At 44.0% G+C, this 20,121-nt stretch overlaps 1 protein-coding gene across 1 annotated transcript in view; it reads right to left on the reverse strand.

Moving 5' to 3' along the window:
• Positions 1-1,826: 1,826 nt before the first annotated feature.
• Positions 1,827-20,121, reverse strand: part of LOC134980786 (fibrinogen-like protein 1) — an 18,859-nt gene continuing 564 nt past the window's right edge. The window contains exons 2-6 of the mRNA XM_063947753.1: positions 11,030-11,100; positions 6,586-6,677; positions 5,304-5,424; positions 3,151-3,330; positions 1,827-2,135 (exon numbers count right to left, since the gene is read on the reverse strand). Coding sequence (XP_063803823.1) covers positions 1,834-2,135; positions 3,151-3,330; positions 5,304-5,424; positions 6,586-6,677; positions 11,030-11,100 — 766 coding nt within the window. The 3' untranslated portion in view covers positions 1,827-1,833. The remainder of the gene's footprint in view (positions 2,136-3,150; positions 3,331-5,303; positions 5,425-6,585; positions 6,678-11,029; positions 11,101-20,121) is intronic.

Genomic DNA, 20,121 nt, shown 5'->3' on the forward strand with positions numbered 1-20,121 from the left:
TTTATGGGGGGAATTCAAATGTTTGAAAAGTGGGTTGGGTGTCCTGTTAGATAGGAAAAAACAGACTCCCGACTGACTTTTCAAACATTTGAATCGCCCCCCTATGTGTCAATCACTACTTTCTTCATTTCCCCTTTCATACCTTTTTTCCTTCTGTACACTGTCACGGGTGTAGTACGGCTGACCGGCGGTCAGGAGACCGCCGGTCAGCTTACCGACGCCGGGATCCCGGCAGCATACCGACGCCGGGATCCCGGCGGGGAGGGGCGGATGCAGCAAGCCCCTTGCGGGCTCGCTGCGCTTGCCACGCTGCGGGCTCGGTGGCGATCTGCGGTTGCCACAGGTTCTATTCCCACTCTATGGGTGTCGTGGACACCCACGAGTGGAAATAGTCCCTGTTGGTCGGCATGCCGACCATCGGGATAGTGAGCCATCGGGATGGTGGAGGAGGTCATGTGACTGTCGGTCAGCAGACCGCCGGTCACATGAATACCACCCACTGTCACACCCCACACGGAATAATGTGTTAATGAAAAGGTTTTGTCAAACAGGAAATGGGAGATATTGCAGTAGCTGAACATAAACTTCCAAGAGGTTCCTTTCTGACCGCCCTTCATGTTAAATTCTGTTGGTACCTTGAAAATTTGGAACAAAACAAATAATACCTAAATTGATGGCTGAAGGTATAGGACACATGGTGACAACTGGGTCTTCCTACTGGTAGGCATAAGTACTGTACATTAGTTGTGCCCATAGGTGTGCCTACCATCGATGGCAATATGGCATGCGTCCATCAATGGTTGCATAATATGCAGTAGATGAACATTGATGGTTTCACAAACTGATGGTCATCACTGTACTTTCACTGACAATCAGAATATGGAGGGTGGAGCTTCATGGGTGTCAGGGGCGGAGCTATGCTCCGTGTTCTGGCACTCTAAAAGGAAAAGAAAGAAAAAAAAGAGCAATTAGGTGGTTTTAAACCATCGATGGCGGAAACCATTTGGCTTTGATGGCAAACGTATTCAACACTGTCCATAAAGCATTGATGATTTGGAGTCATTGATGGTCAATGGCCATCTCAACTGTAGCCGTGGGCTCATACTAGATAGCTAGATACTGTAGATCTCATGTAATTTTACATTATCCATGGACTGGCCTTGTTTATATATTGCACACAGCACTTACGTTGATTTGTAGGATAGCCTTGTCCCCTGACATATTCTTCCTGTAGGATATCAGGCTGCTTTTACACACACAATGAAGAATGAAAAGCTGACATCTGGGTCCTGATACAGAAGCAGCCGCTGCCGTCTGTGGGTCTTATGTAGCAGGTGTGTCTGACACTATATGGTAAAGCCCCACTGTGTGCTACTGTGCGTTTAGACATGCAATGACTGAGACTCCAACATTGAGCATCTTTTCAGGAGTCTGCACCCTCCCATGTGGCACTCTGTGTATTCGGAACACACTGCTTGTGAAGAGATGATACACAGAATGTAAGTTGCTCAATCAATTTATTGGCTCATCTCAGGTGCATGGAAGGTAGGGGCTAACCTGAACAAGAAAAAACAATTTCCCCCAGCACACTGTGAAGTACCAACAAATGAGATTTACATCCTACATGATAATAGCATTGCAGAGATCTCAGTTATACATATTTGCAAACACTTGGTGAGCCTTGGCTGGCAATAACCTGAAGTGTTTTAAACTATCGTTGCTATAAGGTCTACTTGGTGCATTTATTATTTACAAGATATATGATAAGGTGTGCCTCTCTCTTATCTTATTCTGTAGATGGAAAGACTGTATTTTTACTCCTATATTTGGCCACTAATTGTGAATCAGATACATTTCGCTGAACTTGAGGGACTCGTAGGGCCTCCATGTTGGCCAAGTCACCGAAGAGGGCCAGAACCTGTTCTTTGGAGGGCCGCGCCACATGCCGTTCAGATTGGCTGATCCACAGGCGTTAAACCACCAGCCGGCACGAAGAATGTAGCTGCAGCTTGGGAATAAGATGCCACTGACAGGACACACCGGATAACAGTTGTCAGCGGGATGGTCCAGAGTGCTGAAGAAGCTGCCATGCTGATTGGTCCTACTAATTCCAATGTTCCCTCGGAAGGCATCTCCTGTGATAATACAAATATGTGTACATTTTGAAAAGAACCCTGGAAAACTTTATATAATGTTAGGGACATTGGACCTAATTCAGACCTGATCGCTAGGGTGCGTTTTTTGCATCCCTGCGATCAGGTAGTCGCTGCCTACAGGGGGAGGGAGAAATCGCTGTGCAGGGATGCGATCAGGGCCGGTTCAAGGGCGCAGAGCGCCCCGGGCAGGAAATGGGGCGTGGCCTAATACAGGGGGCGTGGTCAATTACGCCCCCTGTACATTAAAAGCGCCGCTTGAATGCTGAGCGGTGCGCGATGACGTCATCGCGCACCGCACAGCAAAAGGTTCTCTCCACGAAGGGAAACTAGACGCTATGAGTCTAGTTCCCTTCGTAGAGAGGACCTTTGCTGTGCGGTGCGCGATGATGTCATCGCGCACCGCTCAGCAAAGTTACTCTCCAGGAAGGGAAACTAGACGCATAGCGTCTAGTTCCCTTCAGGAGGCGGACGGGGACGGGGATCGGGACGGGGACGGCAGCGGAGGCGGACAGGGACACAGCGGGCAGCAGTGGCGGATCTTGCCACGGTGCAGCGCCCTCCGGATGGCGCCAGCGCCCTCCGGAAGGCGGCGCCCCGGGCAAAAGTCCTGCTTGCCCGTGGCAAGATCCGCCACTGGATGCGATCGTATGTGCAGGAGAGATGCACAGTCTCTGCACAGCCCAGGACTTACTCTTCCAGTGCGATGATCGGGGCCGGAGCTGACGTCAGACACCCTCCCTTCAAACGCCTTGTGCCTCCTGCGTTTCTCCAGACGCTCCCTGAAAACGGTCAGTTGCCACCCACAGACGGCCTCTTCCTGTCAGTCACATTGCGGTCGCCCGTGTGATCGCTTTTCTCGCACCATCCCATCGCTGACCGGTGCTCCCCTGTGCTACGGACCGACACGCCTAGTGATCAGGTCTGAATTAGGCCCATTGTCCTCCTGTCCGGCTTTTCTGCATCATGTATTTCAGTGTGAACTCCGGCCACTTACCTGCTGTGCCGGAGTAGTTTCCTGCAGAGAGCTGGTAATAGCCTTCCCCAACACTGAAGGGACTGTACTGGGCGTAAGCTTCTCTGCCCGCAAAGTCCCCAAGGCGGATCCGCAGTGCGCAGGGTCTGTGCGCCTGGTGTGTCAGCCGATGAAGGTGTCGGAGTCCCAGCCAGTGCTCACCTTCAGCAACAACACATAAAGCGTGACAGCAATCAGACACACTTTATATACTTACCTGAAGTCATCTCATTGACAAAAGACGTCGCTGAATGATAAAATCATTTCATGCTAACTGGTAGAAAATGAGATGTATTCTTGCTTGTCGTCAATACCTGATTTTATCGTTTCATCTTACTAAAAGAGCTGTTCTGCTCAAAAAACAATACTTGTGTGTAATGGGGTGAGAACAATAAAACGAAGTCTCCCATCCTCATTATAGCTCCATACAGTCACTAACAGTTGATATTAATGTGGTTGTACCACTTAAAGATATCCAACATACTTAGCCAATAAATAGAAACACTGTGCTGAAAAACTGGTCAGCTTTTGTTTTACATAATAATTAAATATCCTTTTAATTGTCTGAAGTTAATGTGGAAGCGGACGACACGAAACAAGACAGACATGCGTTGCAACACAAACACTGGCAGTCAGCTCTCCAGTACAATGGTAATAGGCTCCGTTGGGAGCATATAAAGACCCACCTGATGTGCCTCATGCCAGTTCAGAGTATGTGACTGATTTATGAAGGGGGCATCCCCGGCAAATATCTAGCTACGGTGGGATCTGATCTCTAGGTCGACAGTAACTAGGTAGACCACTATTGGGCGACAGTAACTATGTCGACAGGGTCTCTAGGTCAACATGTTCTAGGTCGACAGGTCAAAAGGTCAACATGAGGTTTTTTTTTTTTAAATCTTTTTTGAACTTTTTCATACTTAACGATCCACGTGGACTACGACTGGGAATAGTATCCTGTGCGAGCGCAGCGTTAGCGGAGCGAGGCACCTTGCCCAAAGCATGGGGAGCGAAGCGAGCTATGCGAGGGGACACGGTGCACTAATTGGGGTTCCCGGTCACTGTACGGAGAAAACGACACCCAAAAAAGATTTAAAAAACTCATGTCGACCTTTTGACCTAGACCATATCGACCTAGTTACTGTCGACCAATAGTGGTTGACCTAGACACTTGACCTAGCTACTGTCGACCTTCCATACCACACCCACCTATGGTGATGGTGTTTTACCAGGATAAGAGCAAGATTATTTTATGAGACACCTGTACGGTATTTACCAGTAACTTGTGAGGGCATTGTATTGGGGGCATCTCCAAAGAATATCACTTTTAAGGTGTCCCCATTGGACTAGACTATTTTGCACATTTAAATCCCCAGAGGTCATACAGTATTACACGAGGATCATTGTGCGATTTTTTTTTTCATAGTTTACATATACCGACATCTCCCTACAACGAGGCCAGAAAGAGGGGGAACAGACCCACTGTATGTCCTAAGTGCCATGGGTCAACAAGTCGTTTGTTTGTCTTGATATGTTTAGGGAATTGTAGGGGTGTTCCTTTATGGTTCTAGACTCAGCTTGCTGGGATTGCGTACTAGGAGAGTATCCTCTGTCATTTTGTATATTGTAAACCTACTCAAACTGCATACAACAACCATACCGTGGTGTGACACAGTTTAATGAGAATCCTTGGAAACTTTCTTTCCTCCGAGCTTCACCGATGGGAGCGCCAGGTTTCTTGGACTGGCACACTTGGCTCAATGGCTGACCAGATAAATATACAGAAGGGCCAAGTCTAAAGAGCAATTAAAAATCATGAATGATTGTCCCATCATAAATCCAAAGATGTACGTCTACCTAAGTCATTGCAACCTACAACTCTACGGATTGCAAAAGTTCTCCAAGCACAATGAATGAGCACATACGCCAGTGGCCTGCGAGATCCTGTCTGCATGAGGGGTGGAGACAGGAGTTTGTTGTGCACTAAGGGTAATATAGCTTGGTGCAAAGAGGGAGAGGGGGGCACTATGAGTTCAACACCCCCTGACTTTAAGGCATCTTAATATTTAAACATGTTATATTTCCTATATTTGTGGAATCTGTGAGGAGCGTGCGTCACACTTAAACCCATTTACCGCTAAGATTTCCAAATCCATTTTCATAATCCTCCCACAGTTTCTCGAAGGATAACCCGTCCTCCCCATTGTGTTTCTGTACCAGAGTCCAACCTCCTTTGGCTGTTATTTCACAGTACACCTGCAGGGGGAGGAGAGAGGTTATTCATCTATACTAAACAGTGGTTTATATATTATAAGATTCTAAACATCTATCCAAACGAGCACTGAACCCTGATAAGGAAGAAAAAGGACAGTGCTCTGGTCTTTACAGTAGGAATATCTAAATCTAAGCAGCAGGTCTCAAGATGGAAACTGCAACACACCAAACACTGGGCCTAATTCAGACCTGATGGCAGCAGCAAATTTGTTAGCTAATGGGCAAAACCATGTGAACTGGTGGGGTGGGGGGCAGATGTAACAAGTGCAGAGAGAGGTAGATGTGGGTGGGGTGGGTTTAACTGAAATCTAAATTGCAGTGTAAAAATAAAGCAGCCAGTATTTACCCTGCACAGAAACAAAATAACACACCCAAATCTAACTCTCTCTGCACATGTTACCTCTGCCCCACCTGCAGTGCACATAGGGGGTCATTACGAGTTGATAGCTCGCTGCAGATTTTCGCAGCGCAGCGATCAGGTCTTTACTGCGAATGCGTATGCACCTCAACGCGCATGCTCATCGTACGGGTACACAGCGGATCGTTGCTGAGCGATGGATTTAACGGAGAGAATCCATTCGCACGGGCGATCGCAAGGAGATTGACAGAAAGAGGGCGTTTATGGGTGTCAACTGACCGTTTTCTGGGAGTGGTAGGGAAAATGCAGGCATGTCCGGGCGTTTGCAGGGCGGGTGTCTGACATCAATTCCAGCACAAAAAAGACTGAAGTGATCGCAAGCGCTGAGTAAGTCCAGAGCTACTCTGAAATTGCACAAAATGTTTTTGCAGAGCTCAGCTGCACAGGCGTTCGCACACTTGCAAAGCGAAAACACACTCCCCCCCCGTGGGCGGCGACTATGCGTTTGCACGGCTGCTAAAAGTAGCTAGCGAGCGATCAACTTGGAATGACCCCCATGGTTTTGCCCATTAGCTAACAAATTTGCTGCTGCTATCAGGTCTGAATTAAGCCCTTTGTGCTGTAGTGCATTACGGTCCTCTATATTAGTTCTCCACTGAGCACTGAAATCTAATCATCTTAATTTCAAATAAGAATTCTAACAACAAGAATGGACTAAGCTATATGTTTCACCCAATAATTGCTACTTTCTCCAGAATTAATAGTCAGTAGTCGGATTGCTGTACCTGAAATGAGAGGTCAGCTCCATCTGGTTTCACGGTGTAGATTCCGCTGGGTGAGCCTTTGTTTCTCTCCCAGATATCGGAGCAGTCACATGCTATATAGAAAGGGTAACGGTGAGTAATCACACCTATCTTATTCCACCTAGGCATGCTGCAGTCTCTACAATAGTACATACGGGTCTATGTTAGTGTATGTACAGTATGAATAATGGTGATCTGGGGTAACTGGGAAAATACAGCGGCAGTGCGCTCCCCCTCTCCCAAATATACACCAGTACTAGGGATGTGGCCAGAACCCCGGGTTTTGGTTTTAAACCATCATCCGGCTTTGGTTTTGCCAATTTGGATCTGAAGTTCTTAAAAATTGATAAAAACAGCTAAATCCTGTAATCTGGATCTGTTTTTGTTCATACAGTATTATTAACATCATTTACATTAATTATCAGTAATTTCAAGTGTGAAATAGCACCTGAAATAACGAATGGGGACTGGCATGCAATCCAAAACACGCGAGATTTGGTTTTTAGAGTCGAGATCTGAACTCGCCAAGATGACCCCAGATGGGACTCTGTTTGATTCGGAACCCCAAAGCAGAGCCATAACTAGACATTTTGTGTCCTGTGCCAGAAAGAGAATTGATGCCCCCCTCCTATATTTAAAATAGGGACAGTGCATTAAGTCACGTGCCAAAAATATAGGGGCGTGGCTTCATGTGGAAGGTGCGTGGCCTCATAATAGTACTAATTAACCTTACACCGCACAGTAGTGTCTGTTATAAAAATTACACCACACAGTATTACCCCTTATATACACATTATACCACACAGTAGTGCCACTTATACATGTTACACCACAAAGTAGTGGCACCTATACACATTATGTCACACATAAGTGACACTTATACATTTTCCCACACAGTAGTGCCACTTATACATGTTTCACCACACGTAGTGCCACTTATACACATTATGCCACACAGTAGTTCCCTTTATATATGTTATGCCACACAGTAGTGCCACTTATACATGTTACACCACAGTAGAGCACCTTATACACATTATGCCAGGTAGAGCCCCTACAGAGAATGAGAGCTCTGTTTTACTTACATAACTCTGATGAACAGTACATGGCTCTAATCAACATCACTCAGCGGCCGCCTCCTCTACCTTGAAGTCCTGCATGAGTGCACTCAGCACAGGGCTCCTGTCCCCGTATGTCCAGCGGGAGAGAATGAGGGAGGGAAGCACACAAAAAACACACTCGGAGCCTCTCACTAGTACCTGACACTGCCTGCTGTAGTCATGTAACAGCAGGCAGTGCTGACGCCATTATGGATGGATGTGGACGGAGCATGGCAACTGTGCAGTGTGCAAGGCACTATCTGCACCACCCTAGTTATCGCCCTGCCCCAAAGTTTGGGTATGTTCAGTTTTCAGCAATACCTTTTACACCCCTTTTTTGAAGCTAATCAATTTGTTTTAACACATCATGTTATTTTAATTCCCTTATTTGTTTGTAACACACAGCCTACTAGACAAATCAGGGAGGGGGGGGGGGCTACAAATTTATTTAAATTATTTAAATTATTACTGCGCATGTATTTTACATTTTTAACAGGTGTTTACAATCTAATATTAACATAAAAAATGTAACCATGACAGAAATGGAGCGCAACTTACGTGGCTGTTCTGGAGGCCGATCGACCTGTTGGTAAAACATACCATAACAAATGTGTGGTACAACAGCTCTGGGTATAATTACATAAAAATATAATCGTATAAACCAGTGGTGGCGGCCCCCAAGTCACAGCCCCCTCAGGCACATTATCTGCGTTCTGTCATCATGTGACCTCTGCACATTGCACGGAGGTCACACAGCACATGGGAACAAGAGTATCGCCTGCCGTGTATTTTACGGGTGTGGCTCATATGATCGACTGTGTCTAGGGTGACAATGTTTGGGTCAACCACTATAGGTCGACATGTTCTATGTCGACAGGTCAAAAGGTCGACATGAGTTTTTCAGGTTTTTTGGGTGTCATTTTCTCCGTACAGTGACCGGGAACCCCAATTAGTGCACCATGTCCCCTCGCTGCGCTCGGCACAGGTTACTATTCCCATTCGTAGTCTGCGTGGATCGTTAAATATGAAAAAGTAAAAAAAAAGAAGAAAATGTGAAAAACTCATGTCGACCTTTTGACTTGTTGACCTAGAACATGTCGACCTAGAAACCCTGTCGACCTATAAAACATGTCAACCTATAGTGGTCGACCCAAACATTGTCGACCTAGAGACCGGATCCCGTATTTTACACCTTCCTCTCTGAGCTCTGGTAATCAAGAGGAATTCCCTGCATGTTGTAGGGATGGGCGTCCTCTGATTCTGAGCCTGATGTGTCATGGGGTGGTACTGGCTTGTGGGTTTTAGCCTCATGGGGATCTGCTTTGTTAAACAGTGAGTACGGGCAATACTTGTGGTTGTCTCTACATTAGACATCTAAGGGAGGGTTATCTGGTTGAAATAATACGTTTAGTAATAGGTGTTGTAGGATAACCCACTAGCTTGCCTCTAGGCAAAGAAAACTCAGAGGGAGGTTTTTAGAACTATGGAGGTGATGTATCTAAGAATGTAGAAGTGGGCATGTGGGGAAGTTGCCCATAGCAACCTACACCTTTTAGCTAGCATTTATTATGTTCTATAAACTGATAGGTAGTAGACGATTGGTTGCTACTTCGTTAGACAGCTTCATACATTTTCCCCCATTGTCTTCTTATTAAGGTAGTGTCTCCTTCTAGGGATACATTTTGGAGGTTTGAAAAGTTTTTCTGTAATTTCTGGAATAGCCACAAGAGGGCAGCAATTATGTTTCAACCATGGTACAGCTGGCTGTTCTTTACTGAGGGGACAGAGGATGGCAGCAGTGCTCCGACAAGTGCCAAATATTCAATCACAAATGATCACAGACGTTTTAAAAGTAGTTATGGCCTATGTGAATCAGAATACAAAGCTATGATATAATCCTGTGTATAAATCACCAGGTTAATGATAAGCCTTTTACTCTGAATACCCCCTGAAAGGTGATGATAGAAACTGTTGGAGCACTTTCAGCTAATTTGTGGAGGGAGCGTCCCCGGACCCACACCCAGAAATAAATACATTTAATTATAATTGAAATCTATTTCATCTCATTATTATGGAATTATTAAGCTGTTTAGCTGGAGGTTTGGTTAATGAGTTAGAGCAGGCTTTTTCAACCAGTTTGCCGTGGCACACTAGTGTGCCGCGACCAGTTGCAAGGTGTGCCACGGAGCCAGAGCAGCTTCCTGTACGTTCAGAATGAACTGTTGGACCGGGCTCTTCTTAGTGGTTCAGTAGTGCTCTGGGCGTGACGTATGCCTTGAAGACGCGGCGGTGTGATATCATAGGTCACGCCGCCGCGTCTCACCACCCAGTCATCTCACCTGCCTGCATACACATCTTCCATTTCCTGCCTGCATACACAGCTTTCCTTGCCCACCCACTTCCACACCTGCCCGACCACCCGCTGCTCGGTATTCGCAGCACTCCACTATGAACAACTCCCACCACTGAGGGACAGGGAGGAGGACAGCTGACCGGTAGTGGCTAATATTTGTTATTTTAGTTCTCCTGTGGGGAACAATAGAATTCATGTGGGGAGAATAAGGATTTATGGGAGGAACAATGTGAATAATTCGTGTGGGGAGCAATAGGATTTATGTGGGGAGCCGGGAGCAATGTGATTGTTTTTTCTGTGTAGGCCAATGTACGTATGGATTTTTTTTTACTATGAGGGCCAATGTGGGTTTTTGTTTTTTTAATTCCTGTGGGGAACTGATGGTGTGCCTTGGCAATTTTAAAATATTGTTCGGTGTGCCGCGAGTTAAAAAAGGTTGAAAATCACTGAGTTAGAGCAACATGATCTACGGACCAACTAGGAGATATTGATGGGTTTTCTGTTGATTGTTGTCTTTGAGTAAAATTTCATGCATTGGTACATATCAGATTTGATCTGGTCAGATGTGAAATCTTGGTGAATGATCAGCCACATATGGTGGGCTATTGTGTGACCTGGAAAGTACAGGCAGATAGGTTCTCTACTGCAAGCTAGATGTTAATCAGTTTAGTGAATACATTTAAACTGTCCTTGAGATTCAACTTTCAAATGTTCTGAAGAATTTGTTGCATCTCAATTTTGAAATCTATTTTCTAAGAGAGTAAATTTTATTTGAACGTTTATAACAAAATTAACATGTAAAATTATATATTTACGTTAGTTCTCCATTAATTTGAGATGTGACAAGTTTCATTGTAGATGAAAAAAACAGAATGCTCATTAAATTGTATGACATTTAATTAAGATTTATATTACAAGAATACATTTTATACATATTTTGTTTAAAAAGGCTCAAAAAAAATAAATATCTCACCTGTGAAGAAACCTTTTCTCTCAATAACATGAAATATCCAAGGAGGGTGAAGCATGGCAAATTCATTTCTCCTAAGAACACATTAAAAAGCATTTGTTGCATATTATTAATTATTATTGTTTTTGTGGGGGTTTAACAGTATTATTTTGGAATATTACAAATCCGAAAACATCTTCATTTAATTATTTAAATATCACTGTAAAGTAATATAATTTCATTATCACTAAAGCTCTGTATGTATCATTCTATATGCTGTAAAATACATCATGGCTTTTATAGATTTTAATAATGTAGTATTAAAGGATTGCCTAATTTTATTTTAATATATACATTAATCAATCCATTAATTACAGAAATCTATGTTTAAGGTAAATGTACTTTAAACAAGGAGACGTTACAGAGGAAATACATTGTACATTGTTTAGTAAATCACATACAGTACATGAAGGAAAAGTGGAATTATAAAAATGACACAGAATCGGATCCTTACTCACTTCTCTCTGCTGCTAGCTCTCCACAAACCAACGTTCTGTATTCCCTCATTATATGGTCTGACATCAATAGGAGTTTGGGAAAGCCCATATATGATAATATAATAATAACACTTACTTGAAGTAAGTTTTACAGTGTCTCACCTTATAACATATCCCTTGGTACAATTTAATATTATATTTAGTTACTCATTAGCCCGGTTACCTGGGGCCTAATTTAGACCTGATCACTCGCTAGCTATTTTTTGCAGCGCGGCAAACAGATATTCGCCGCCTATAGGGGAGTGTATTTTCACTTTGCAAGTGTGCGAACGCATGTGCAGCCGAGCGGTACAAACAGATCTTGTGCAGTCTCTGAGTAGGACTTACTCAGCCGCTGCGATCTCATCAGCCTGTCCAGTCCCGGAATTGACGTCAGACACCCGCCCTGCAAACGCTTTGACACGCCTGCGTTTTTCCAACCACTCCCAGAAAACGGTCATTTGCCACCCACAAACGCCCTCTTCCAGTCAATCTCCTTGCGATCGCCCGTGCGAATGGATTCTTTGCACAAACCCATCCGCTTTGTACCTGCACATTGCGGTACATATGTATGCGCAGTTCTGACCTGATCACAGCGCTGCAAAAAAACGCTAGCGAGCGATCAGGTCTGAATTACCCCCCTGGACCGCTGAGTTGATGCTTTTTGTAATAGTAGAGGGATGTGTTTTATTTGTTGCATGTAAATGAAAACATTTTGAAAAAAAAACAAAAAATAATATTGAAATAAAGTTCACACTCTGGACTATGGCTCTCATTCCGAGTTGTTCGCTCGCTAGCTGCTTTTAGCAGCATTGCACACGCTAGGCCGCCGCCCTCTGGGAGTGTATCTTAGCTTAGCAGAAGCGCGAACGAAAGATTAGCAGAATTGCTAATAAATAATTCCCTGCAGTTTCTAAGTAGCTCCAGACCTACTCCTAGATTGCGATCAGCTCAGTCCGTTTAGTTCATGGTTTGATGTCACAAACACGCCCTGCGTTCGGCCAGCCACTCCCCCGTTTCTCCAGACACTCACGCGTTTTTCCCTGACACGCTTGCGTTTTTTTGCAAACGCCGGGAAAACGCTGAGTTACCACCCAGAAACGACCCTTTCCTGTCAATCATTTACCAAACAGCAGTGCGACTGAAAAGCGCAGCAGAATCCACAGCAAAACTGCTAAGTTTTTAGTTAAATAACTAAGCGCATGCGCCCTGCGTGCCTTGCGCATGCGCAGTTTGCAACAAATTGCAACATAGTGAAAATCGGCAACGAGCGAACAACTCGAAAGGTGTGAAATTAAGGAGAGTGGGCCTAATTCAGCATAGGGCAAGTCCACCCTGCCAGGATCCAGACCGCCGAAATATTAACTACATCCCCTGTCTACGCAGCTTAGCTTCTAAGATAGGCGGCAACCAGCCATCTTTTGGGTCGCAAACGGTCCGGACATGCCTGTGTTGTCCAGACCGCACCCCACCAACGCTAAAATGCCACTCCTTAAACACCGCTGCGATGCCACCTCCCACCCTGCATACGCTTCTGCCTGTTAATCAGGAAGACGCGTTCGCACAAGTGATATGCCGTCTTATCTCACAGTGTGCGCAGGCGCAGTGCGGCTTCTGCGTGTGCACACACTTCACAGGGCATCCGCATGTGAATGCTGCCGCAGCAACGTTCCATGCTGAATGAGGCCCAGTGTTGCATACTGTGAACATTTTCACCTGCAGGAATCTGTAATATCCAATCTTCAATGTCATCTACTGACCGAAAACAGAATAAAATGTCAGAATTAGGTCATATAGTATTTAATTTATCATACCACATACATTAAGCCTCAAGCGTGATACAGATGATTCATCATGAGTCTATAGAGATTTAATAACGCTTGGAGAGATATGGTGGAGAGAGATAAAGTATCAGCCAATTAGTTCCAGTTATTTTTCAAACACAGCCTGTAAGCTGTCCGTTAAGAGCTGATTGGTTAGTACTTTATCTCTCTCCAATGTTTGATAAATCTCCCCCTATGTTATAAAAGCTTCCTAGCACCCATGGTCTACGTCTGTATTTAGCCTTATATGTTCTGACAACTATTTTTTTTTTTTATTACAATGTAATTTATCTAGAAATATTTTTAGTCACGAGTATCTTTTATCTATAATTTAGATAATAAACGTCAAACTGTGAAGTGAACAAAACCTCGCTTCCACTCTAATTATTTTAGCATGAAGGAGAAATAAATACATACATATAATTGCTATTATTACGCAATAGAGCCGTGCATTCAATGGGTCATATCAAACATACTTTGAACATTTGTTCTTTACTCTTTGAATGTGAAGATGTTTGCACATTATTATCTTCTCAAGGCTGCAATCTGTCCATCCTCCCAGTTGTTTGAAGTGTGTTAATGAGTTTCAGAAACCTGTTTCACAAGCGTCAGGGGCTGCCAGAGGCGTGTGGTGTCGGCTGATGTCGGATGTTCATTTACAAGACATGGTTTTTGCCCTGTAAATGACTGGGTAGAGGAGACAAGCGCTCTGCAGAATATTCCACATTCAGCTGGTCTGGTCTGATTCATATACTGTACTCACACAATATGACAGGATACTATTATACCCCTTCCAGGCCGCCAGCTATGAACACGGGTTATTGGCACATGAGCGCGCATAACCCGTGTTCAGGTGCGGTCTGAAAGGTGCCAGGGGAAATATATCGGGTCGAGCGAGCCGGTATTTTAACACTGGTAGAGACCAGGGTTGAACTCGTGCTCAAGCCGGGTTACTGTGCAGTGTGAACGGGAGCCGGGTCCCCTTTCCCTTTCACTGGGGGTAATTCAGACTGCATCGCTGCAGCGGCAACAATCGCAGTCTGAATCCCTTTGTGGAGTGCACACGTGCAGTGGCCGCACTGCACGTGCGCACCCCGGGAGCCCAGTGGCTGTGAACACCTCTGCAGAGGGAGGCGGCATGCCAAAGGAGTTAGAACGCCGTTGGTGGGGCGTGGTACGGACAATGGAGGCATGTCCGGAACATGGGGGGGGGGGGGGCAGGTTGCGGCGGCTGCATGACATCACATGCAGCCGTTGCGACCTAGAACACGGTGGGTAGCTCCCTGCCAGTGCGCAGGAGCTGCGCAGGTAGGCAGCTACTTGCCAGGTACAAAAGCATCACTGCAGTGCGATTCTTTGGTAACTGCGCGGTGGGCGGGGCCTGACATGCGGGCGGACTAGCCCTCTGCTGGGCGTCCTCCCGCATGTCTGAGAAACTGATCGTAGATGTGCCAAATTTAGCACATCTACGATCAACTCTGAATTACCCCCATTGTGTGTGGACAAGCAGCGCCCCGCCGCGTCACCGCTGATGTCACCAACCCGGCAATATGGTGTCGCACCCTGGGAGCTCCCATGTCAGGCTTCCCGGAGTGACGGAAAGGCTTATTATTCAGAGGCATTCAGCTGAAATTAGTGTATTTGATAAAATGAATTTACAAATAAATTGTGTAGAAAGGTTAAAACAAGATAAGTTAAAACTAATGCAGGTTATTATCATTCATGGGGGAAATATTATGTGTAAGAGCTACAGGACTTGAGCCAGGATGGAAATGATACAAAAATGTCTTATTGCTTTGATGTACATTTAATGACTATAATTAATCAGTAACAGTGTGATATTAGATTATCATTTAAGATACCTTGTACTAATTACACATGGTATGAAGAAACACTACGGGACGAAAGTAATGGCTTGCGAGACGGCCGGGACTCTAGACGCCGACTGAACTCGTACGTTTTTTTAAAGCAGCAAACGTTTACAAGACTAAACCTGGTTGGTTTTGCCTTGTAAACCTTTGCTGCTTTAAAAAAACATACAAGTTCGGGCGGAGTCTCGGAGCTCCGCCCATCTCGCAAATCATTACATCCCCCACATCGGGGAAATGTAATAGGGTCCCAGTTTGTGGAGGTCTGGGATTTCAGACGAGATTGCCCGTATTTTTTAAGTGGCAATCGTTTAATAGACAAAACCAACCCCTGCAAACTCAGATCCTATCCCTGCACATACCTTTCTTATGATGCCAAAAGAAAAGGATATATGGGATACAATATAAAGTATATGGGATACAATATTAAGTGTATGGGATACAATATTAAGTGTATGGGATACAATATAAAGTATATGGGATACAATATTAAGTGTATGGGATACAATATGAAGTATATGGGATACAATATCAAGTATATGGGATACAATATTAAGAGTATGGGATACAATATGAAGTATATGGGATACAATATGAACTATACTGTATTGCAGTTATATTCTAATTTATTGCAATTAATAGATGTCATTTCTTTGTAAATGTCCAGATTAGCAGTCGGAATTTATGATGGCTGTGTGCACAAAAGAAATAGAGTAATTAATTCTAGACGCATAGGCAACATACTGATGTTTTTTTAAGTAGTTTTCATAATACATTCATTACAGTGTGTGTATAATTGTTACTAGAGAAGAGTGGCAGTAACTATAATTCCATATCAGTTATGGTCAGAATCATGGATGTGCAGTGAGGTAAGTGGCTCAGGAGGAACTGGCTAGTACCAGAGACAGACTTACACACAATATATGACCCAAAAGGTTCACATGCGCATAATACACAGGTGCAGCAGTATATATATGTGGGCATTATACACAGGTGCAGCAGTATATACATGTGGGCATTATACACAGGTGCAGCAGTATATACATGTGGGCATTATACACAGGTGCAGCGGTATAAACATGTGGGCATTATACACAGGTGCAGCAGTATACACATGTGGACATTATACACAGGTGCAGCAGTATACACATGTGGGCATTATACACAGGTGCAGCAGTATATACATGTGGGCATTATACACAGGTGCAGCGGTATATACATGTGGGCATTGTACAAAGGGGACGCAGTATATACATGTGGGCATTATACACAGGTGCAGCAGTATATACATATGGGCATTATACACAGGTGCAGCAGTATATACATGTGGGCATTACACACAGGTGCAGCAGTATATACATGTGGGCATTATACACAGGTGCAGCAGTATACACATGTGGGCATTATACACAGGTGCAGCAGTATACACATGTGGGCATTATACACAGGTGCAGCAGTATATACATGTGGTCATTGTACACAGGTGCAGCGGTATATACATGTGGGCATTGTACACAGGGGCAGCAGTATATACATGTGGGCATTATACACAGGTGCAGCAGTATACACATGTGGGCATTACACACAGGTGCAGCAGTATATACATGTGGGCATTATACACAGGTGCAGCGGTATACACATGTGGGCATTATACATAGGTGCAGCAGTATATACATGTGGGCATTACACACAGGTGCAGCAGTATATACATGTGGGCGTTATACACAGGTGCAGCAGTATATACATGTGGGCATTATAAACGGGGACAGCAGTATATACATGTGGGCATTATACACAGGTGCAGCAGTATATACAGGTGGGCATTATACACAGGTACAGCAGTATATACATGTGTGCATTATACACACAGGTGCAGCGGTATATACATGTGGACATTATACACAGGTGCAGCATTATATACATGTGGGCATTATACACAGGTGCAGCGGTATATACATGTGGGCATTATACACAGGTGCAGCAGTATATACAAGTGGGCATTATACACTGGTGCAGCGATATATACATGTGGGCATTATACACAGGTGCAGCTGTATATACATGTGGGCATTAAACACAGGTGCAGCAGTACATACATGTGGGCATTATACACAGGTGCAGCAGTATATACATGTGGGTATTATACACAGGTGCAGCAATATATACATGCGGGCATTATACACAGGTGCAGCAGTATATACATGTGGGCATTATACACAGGTGCAGCAGTATATACATGTGGGCATTATTATAGTTTGGCAGTGATCAGTAGCGGATCTTGCCACGGGCAAGCAGTACTTTTGCCCGGGGCGCCGTCTTCCGGAGGGCGCCGCACCAGGGCAAGATCCGCTACTGGTGTGTGCCCCCTGCTGCCCGCTGCCCGCTGCCCCCGGCCGCTACCGCTGGGAAGGGAAACTAGACGCGTACACGTCTAGTTTCCCTTCCTGGAGAGGTCCTTTACTGTGCGGTGCGCGATGACGTCATCGCGCACCGCACAGCAAAGGTCCTCTCCACGAAGGGAACTAGACGCTACGCGTCTAGTTTCCCTTCGTGGAGAGGACCTTTGCTGTGCGGTGCGCGATGACGTCATCGCGCACCGCACATCAATTCAGCTGTACAGGGGGCGTAAATGACCACGCCCCCTGTACAAAGCCACGCCCCCTAAAGCCGCCCGGGGCGCCACAAGCCCCGGAGCCGGCCCTGGCAGTGATGTGGCCCAAACACACATTCACCACCATCTGATTCTCACTACACACGTTAGATACACACATGTGGTGTAGGATCATATAGTAGATGTCCAAACTCTTATTTCTTGTGTGAGCTCTTTAATAAGATTGTATTGGGCTGGATTGCATTGAGCTAAAATATGGATTGCCACCACATAATTAATGTATTTAACAGATTTGTATTTATTGCTTTCTCCTGGAATTTTCATGCGATGAAAAGATGAAATTTGATATAACTGGTCAAATGAAGCAGACGGTTTTTGAAATTTTCTAATAAATAAATAAAATAAAATGCCTTTTTACTAGAAATTTAAATTTTTGGGGAAAATTTAGCATTTGCTATTGGTGTTTTTTTTTAAATACGTTGTTAATTTTAATAAACTTCACGGATAGCACCTTAATAACTATAAAATATAGTAATCTACATAAATCAGAATACACGATAGTAAAGAATGTGCTCAATATTTTATCATAATTTTTACAACTATATGTCTTTAACATCCTGAAAGTTGCATTGCAAAAACAAAAAAAAGTTTAAGAATTTTTCCTTTAAATGTTTTTTAAATAGTGTATTAGTAGAAAAAAAGTATTTAAAAAGATCAGAAATGTTGCCAGAAATTAATTTTTTTTAAAAACCGAGTAAACTATAAAGGTTTATTACCCATAGACAGGGGGGAATAACATTGTTAGGTCCCGTTGCCAACCAGAGGGAGGTGTCTGCTCTGACCAGGGTGAGCGCATGCAGACAGGACCACATTTGGGGGTTCGCCGGTCTGCTCACATGCTCCAGTGGCTAATATTCTCTTGTCAGGTCTCTATGGAATGTATAATGTCATATTAATGGTCTGATAGGATCATTAGCAAATGTGGGCAGTAAGTGCTTAAGCAAATAGTATACTAATTACTGAGCTAGCAGAACAAATCCTGTGTTTAGTCCCGTTGGGAAAACATTTCCCAAGATTTGGGAAAACATTTCCCAAGATTTGGGAAAACATTGTCGAGGAATAGACAGCAAATTGGACAAATATACGCATTTTAACTCCCTAAAAGATTGATCAAATGGCACAAAGGCGGACTTGCCCAGAAATGTCTCCTCAGGGCCCATTTACAGCATTCTTCTCAACCCTTTATTGTCTCTGAACTAATTGCCCATGTGCATTAGATAAGGGGAAGCATCTTCCAAAATATCTCACATTCAAAAAATTATTTTGTGACCAAGCCTAAGGTCCGAACCCATGAGTTGTGCACTTCTGGTTCAACGGTGAAAGTTACAAGGTTTTGCACAGGGAGAAAGACAAAAAAAAAAAGACTTCCTGGGGCACTCTTATGGTTAAACTGTCAAAATATCATGTCAAATATAACTTGTATCGATTTACCCTAAAACTGGATATAAAAATGTGCAAAATTGTATTAAAACAAATTACAGAGAAAATGGAACCATTCCTTGATACATAATTAAATGGCAATTGTACATATTTCTCATGGGATGAACGGTGTCACAAGAGTTGTGGTCCCAAAATTGTTATTATTTATCAAGCCTCCTAATGGGCTGGTCCCAAAAAGATGGATATCTACTGTATGCTTGAGTAAGTGTACACATTCTGTATCTATTCCACACAGATTGATAAATCTTGGTCATTACATAGGTTAATACACTCAGCTGAGCATGTAATAAGCTTTAGCTGATGTTTTGCAGCATGTTTTTATCCATTTTATGTTTTTTTTTTACACAATCGCACATACAAACTCTACACAGATTAATTGATAATGAACTGTCATCAATTAATGCAACCAATTTGGCATATGGCGGTTCATGGATAGTTCCCAGAATATTATAACCCACTTGAATGATCTAGTCCCAAATGGATTAATATCTATGCTTGCTAGTCAGTGTGCACATGGAAACTCCACACAGATTGCTGAATCCTGGACTGGACTGTGATTATATAGGTTAATACACTCAATTTAACATACAGTAAACTATAGCTGATGTTCAGAAATGAGAAATGATGAGGTACAAATGAAAATGTCCGGGCCCCCCATCTTCTCGACCTCCGCCCTCTCCCCAAAAGCCTGATGGCTGTAGAGGTATGGCAGAGCATATGAAGCTCTCTCCATGGTACTGATGTGCCCCACATGCTCCTCAAACCTATCCATATATGT

The sequence above is a fragment of the Pseudophryne corroboree genome, chromosome 12, assembly GCF_028390025.1.
Source record: "Pseudophryne corroboree isolate aPseCor3 chromosome 12, aPseCor3.hap2, whole genome shotgun sequence".
NCBI classification, from domain to species: Eukaryota; Metazoa; Chordata; class Amphibia; order Anura; family Myobatrachidae; genus Pseudophryne; species Pseudophryne corroboree.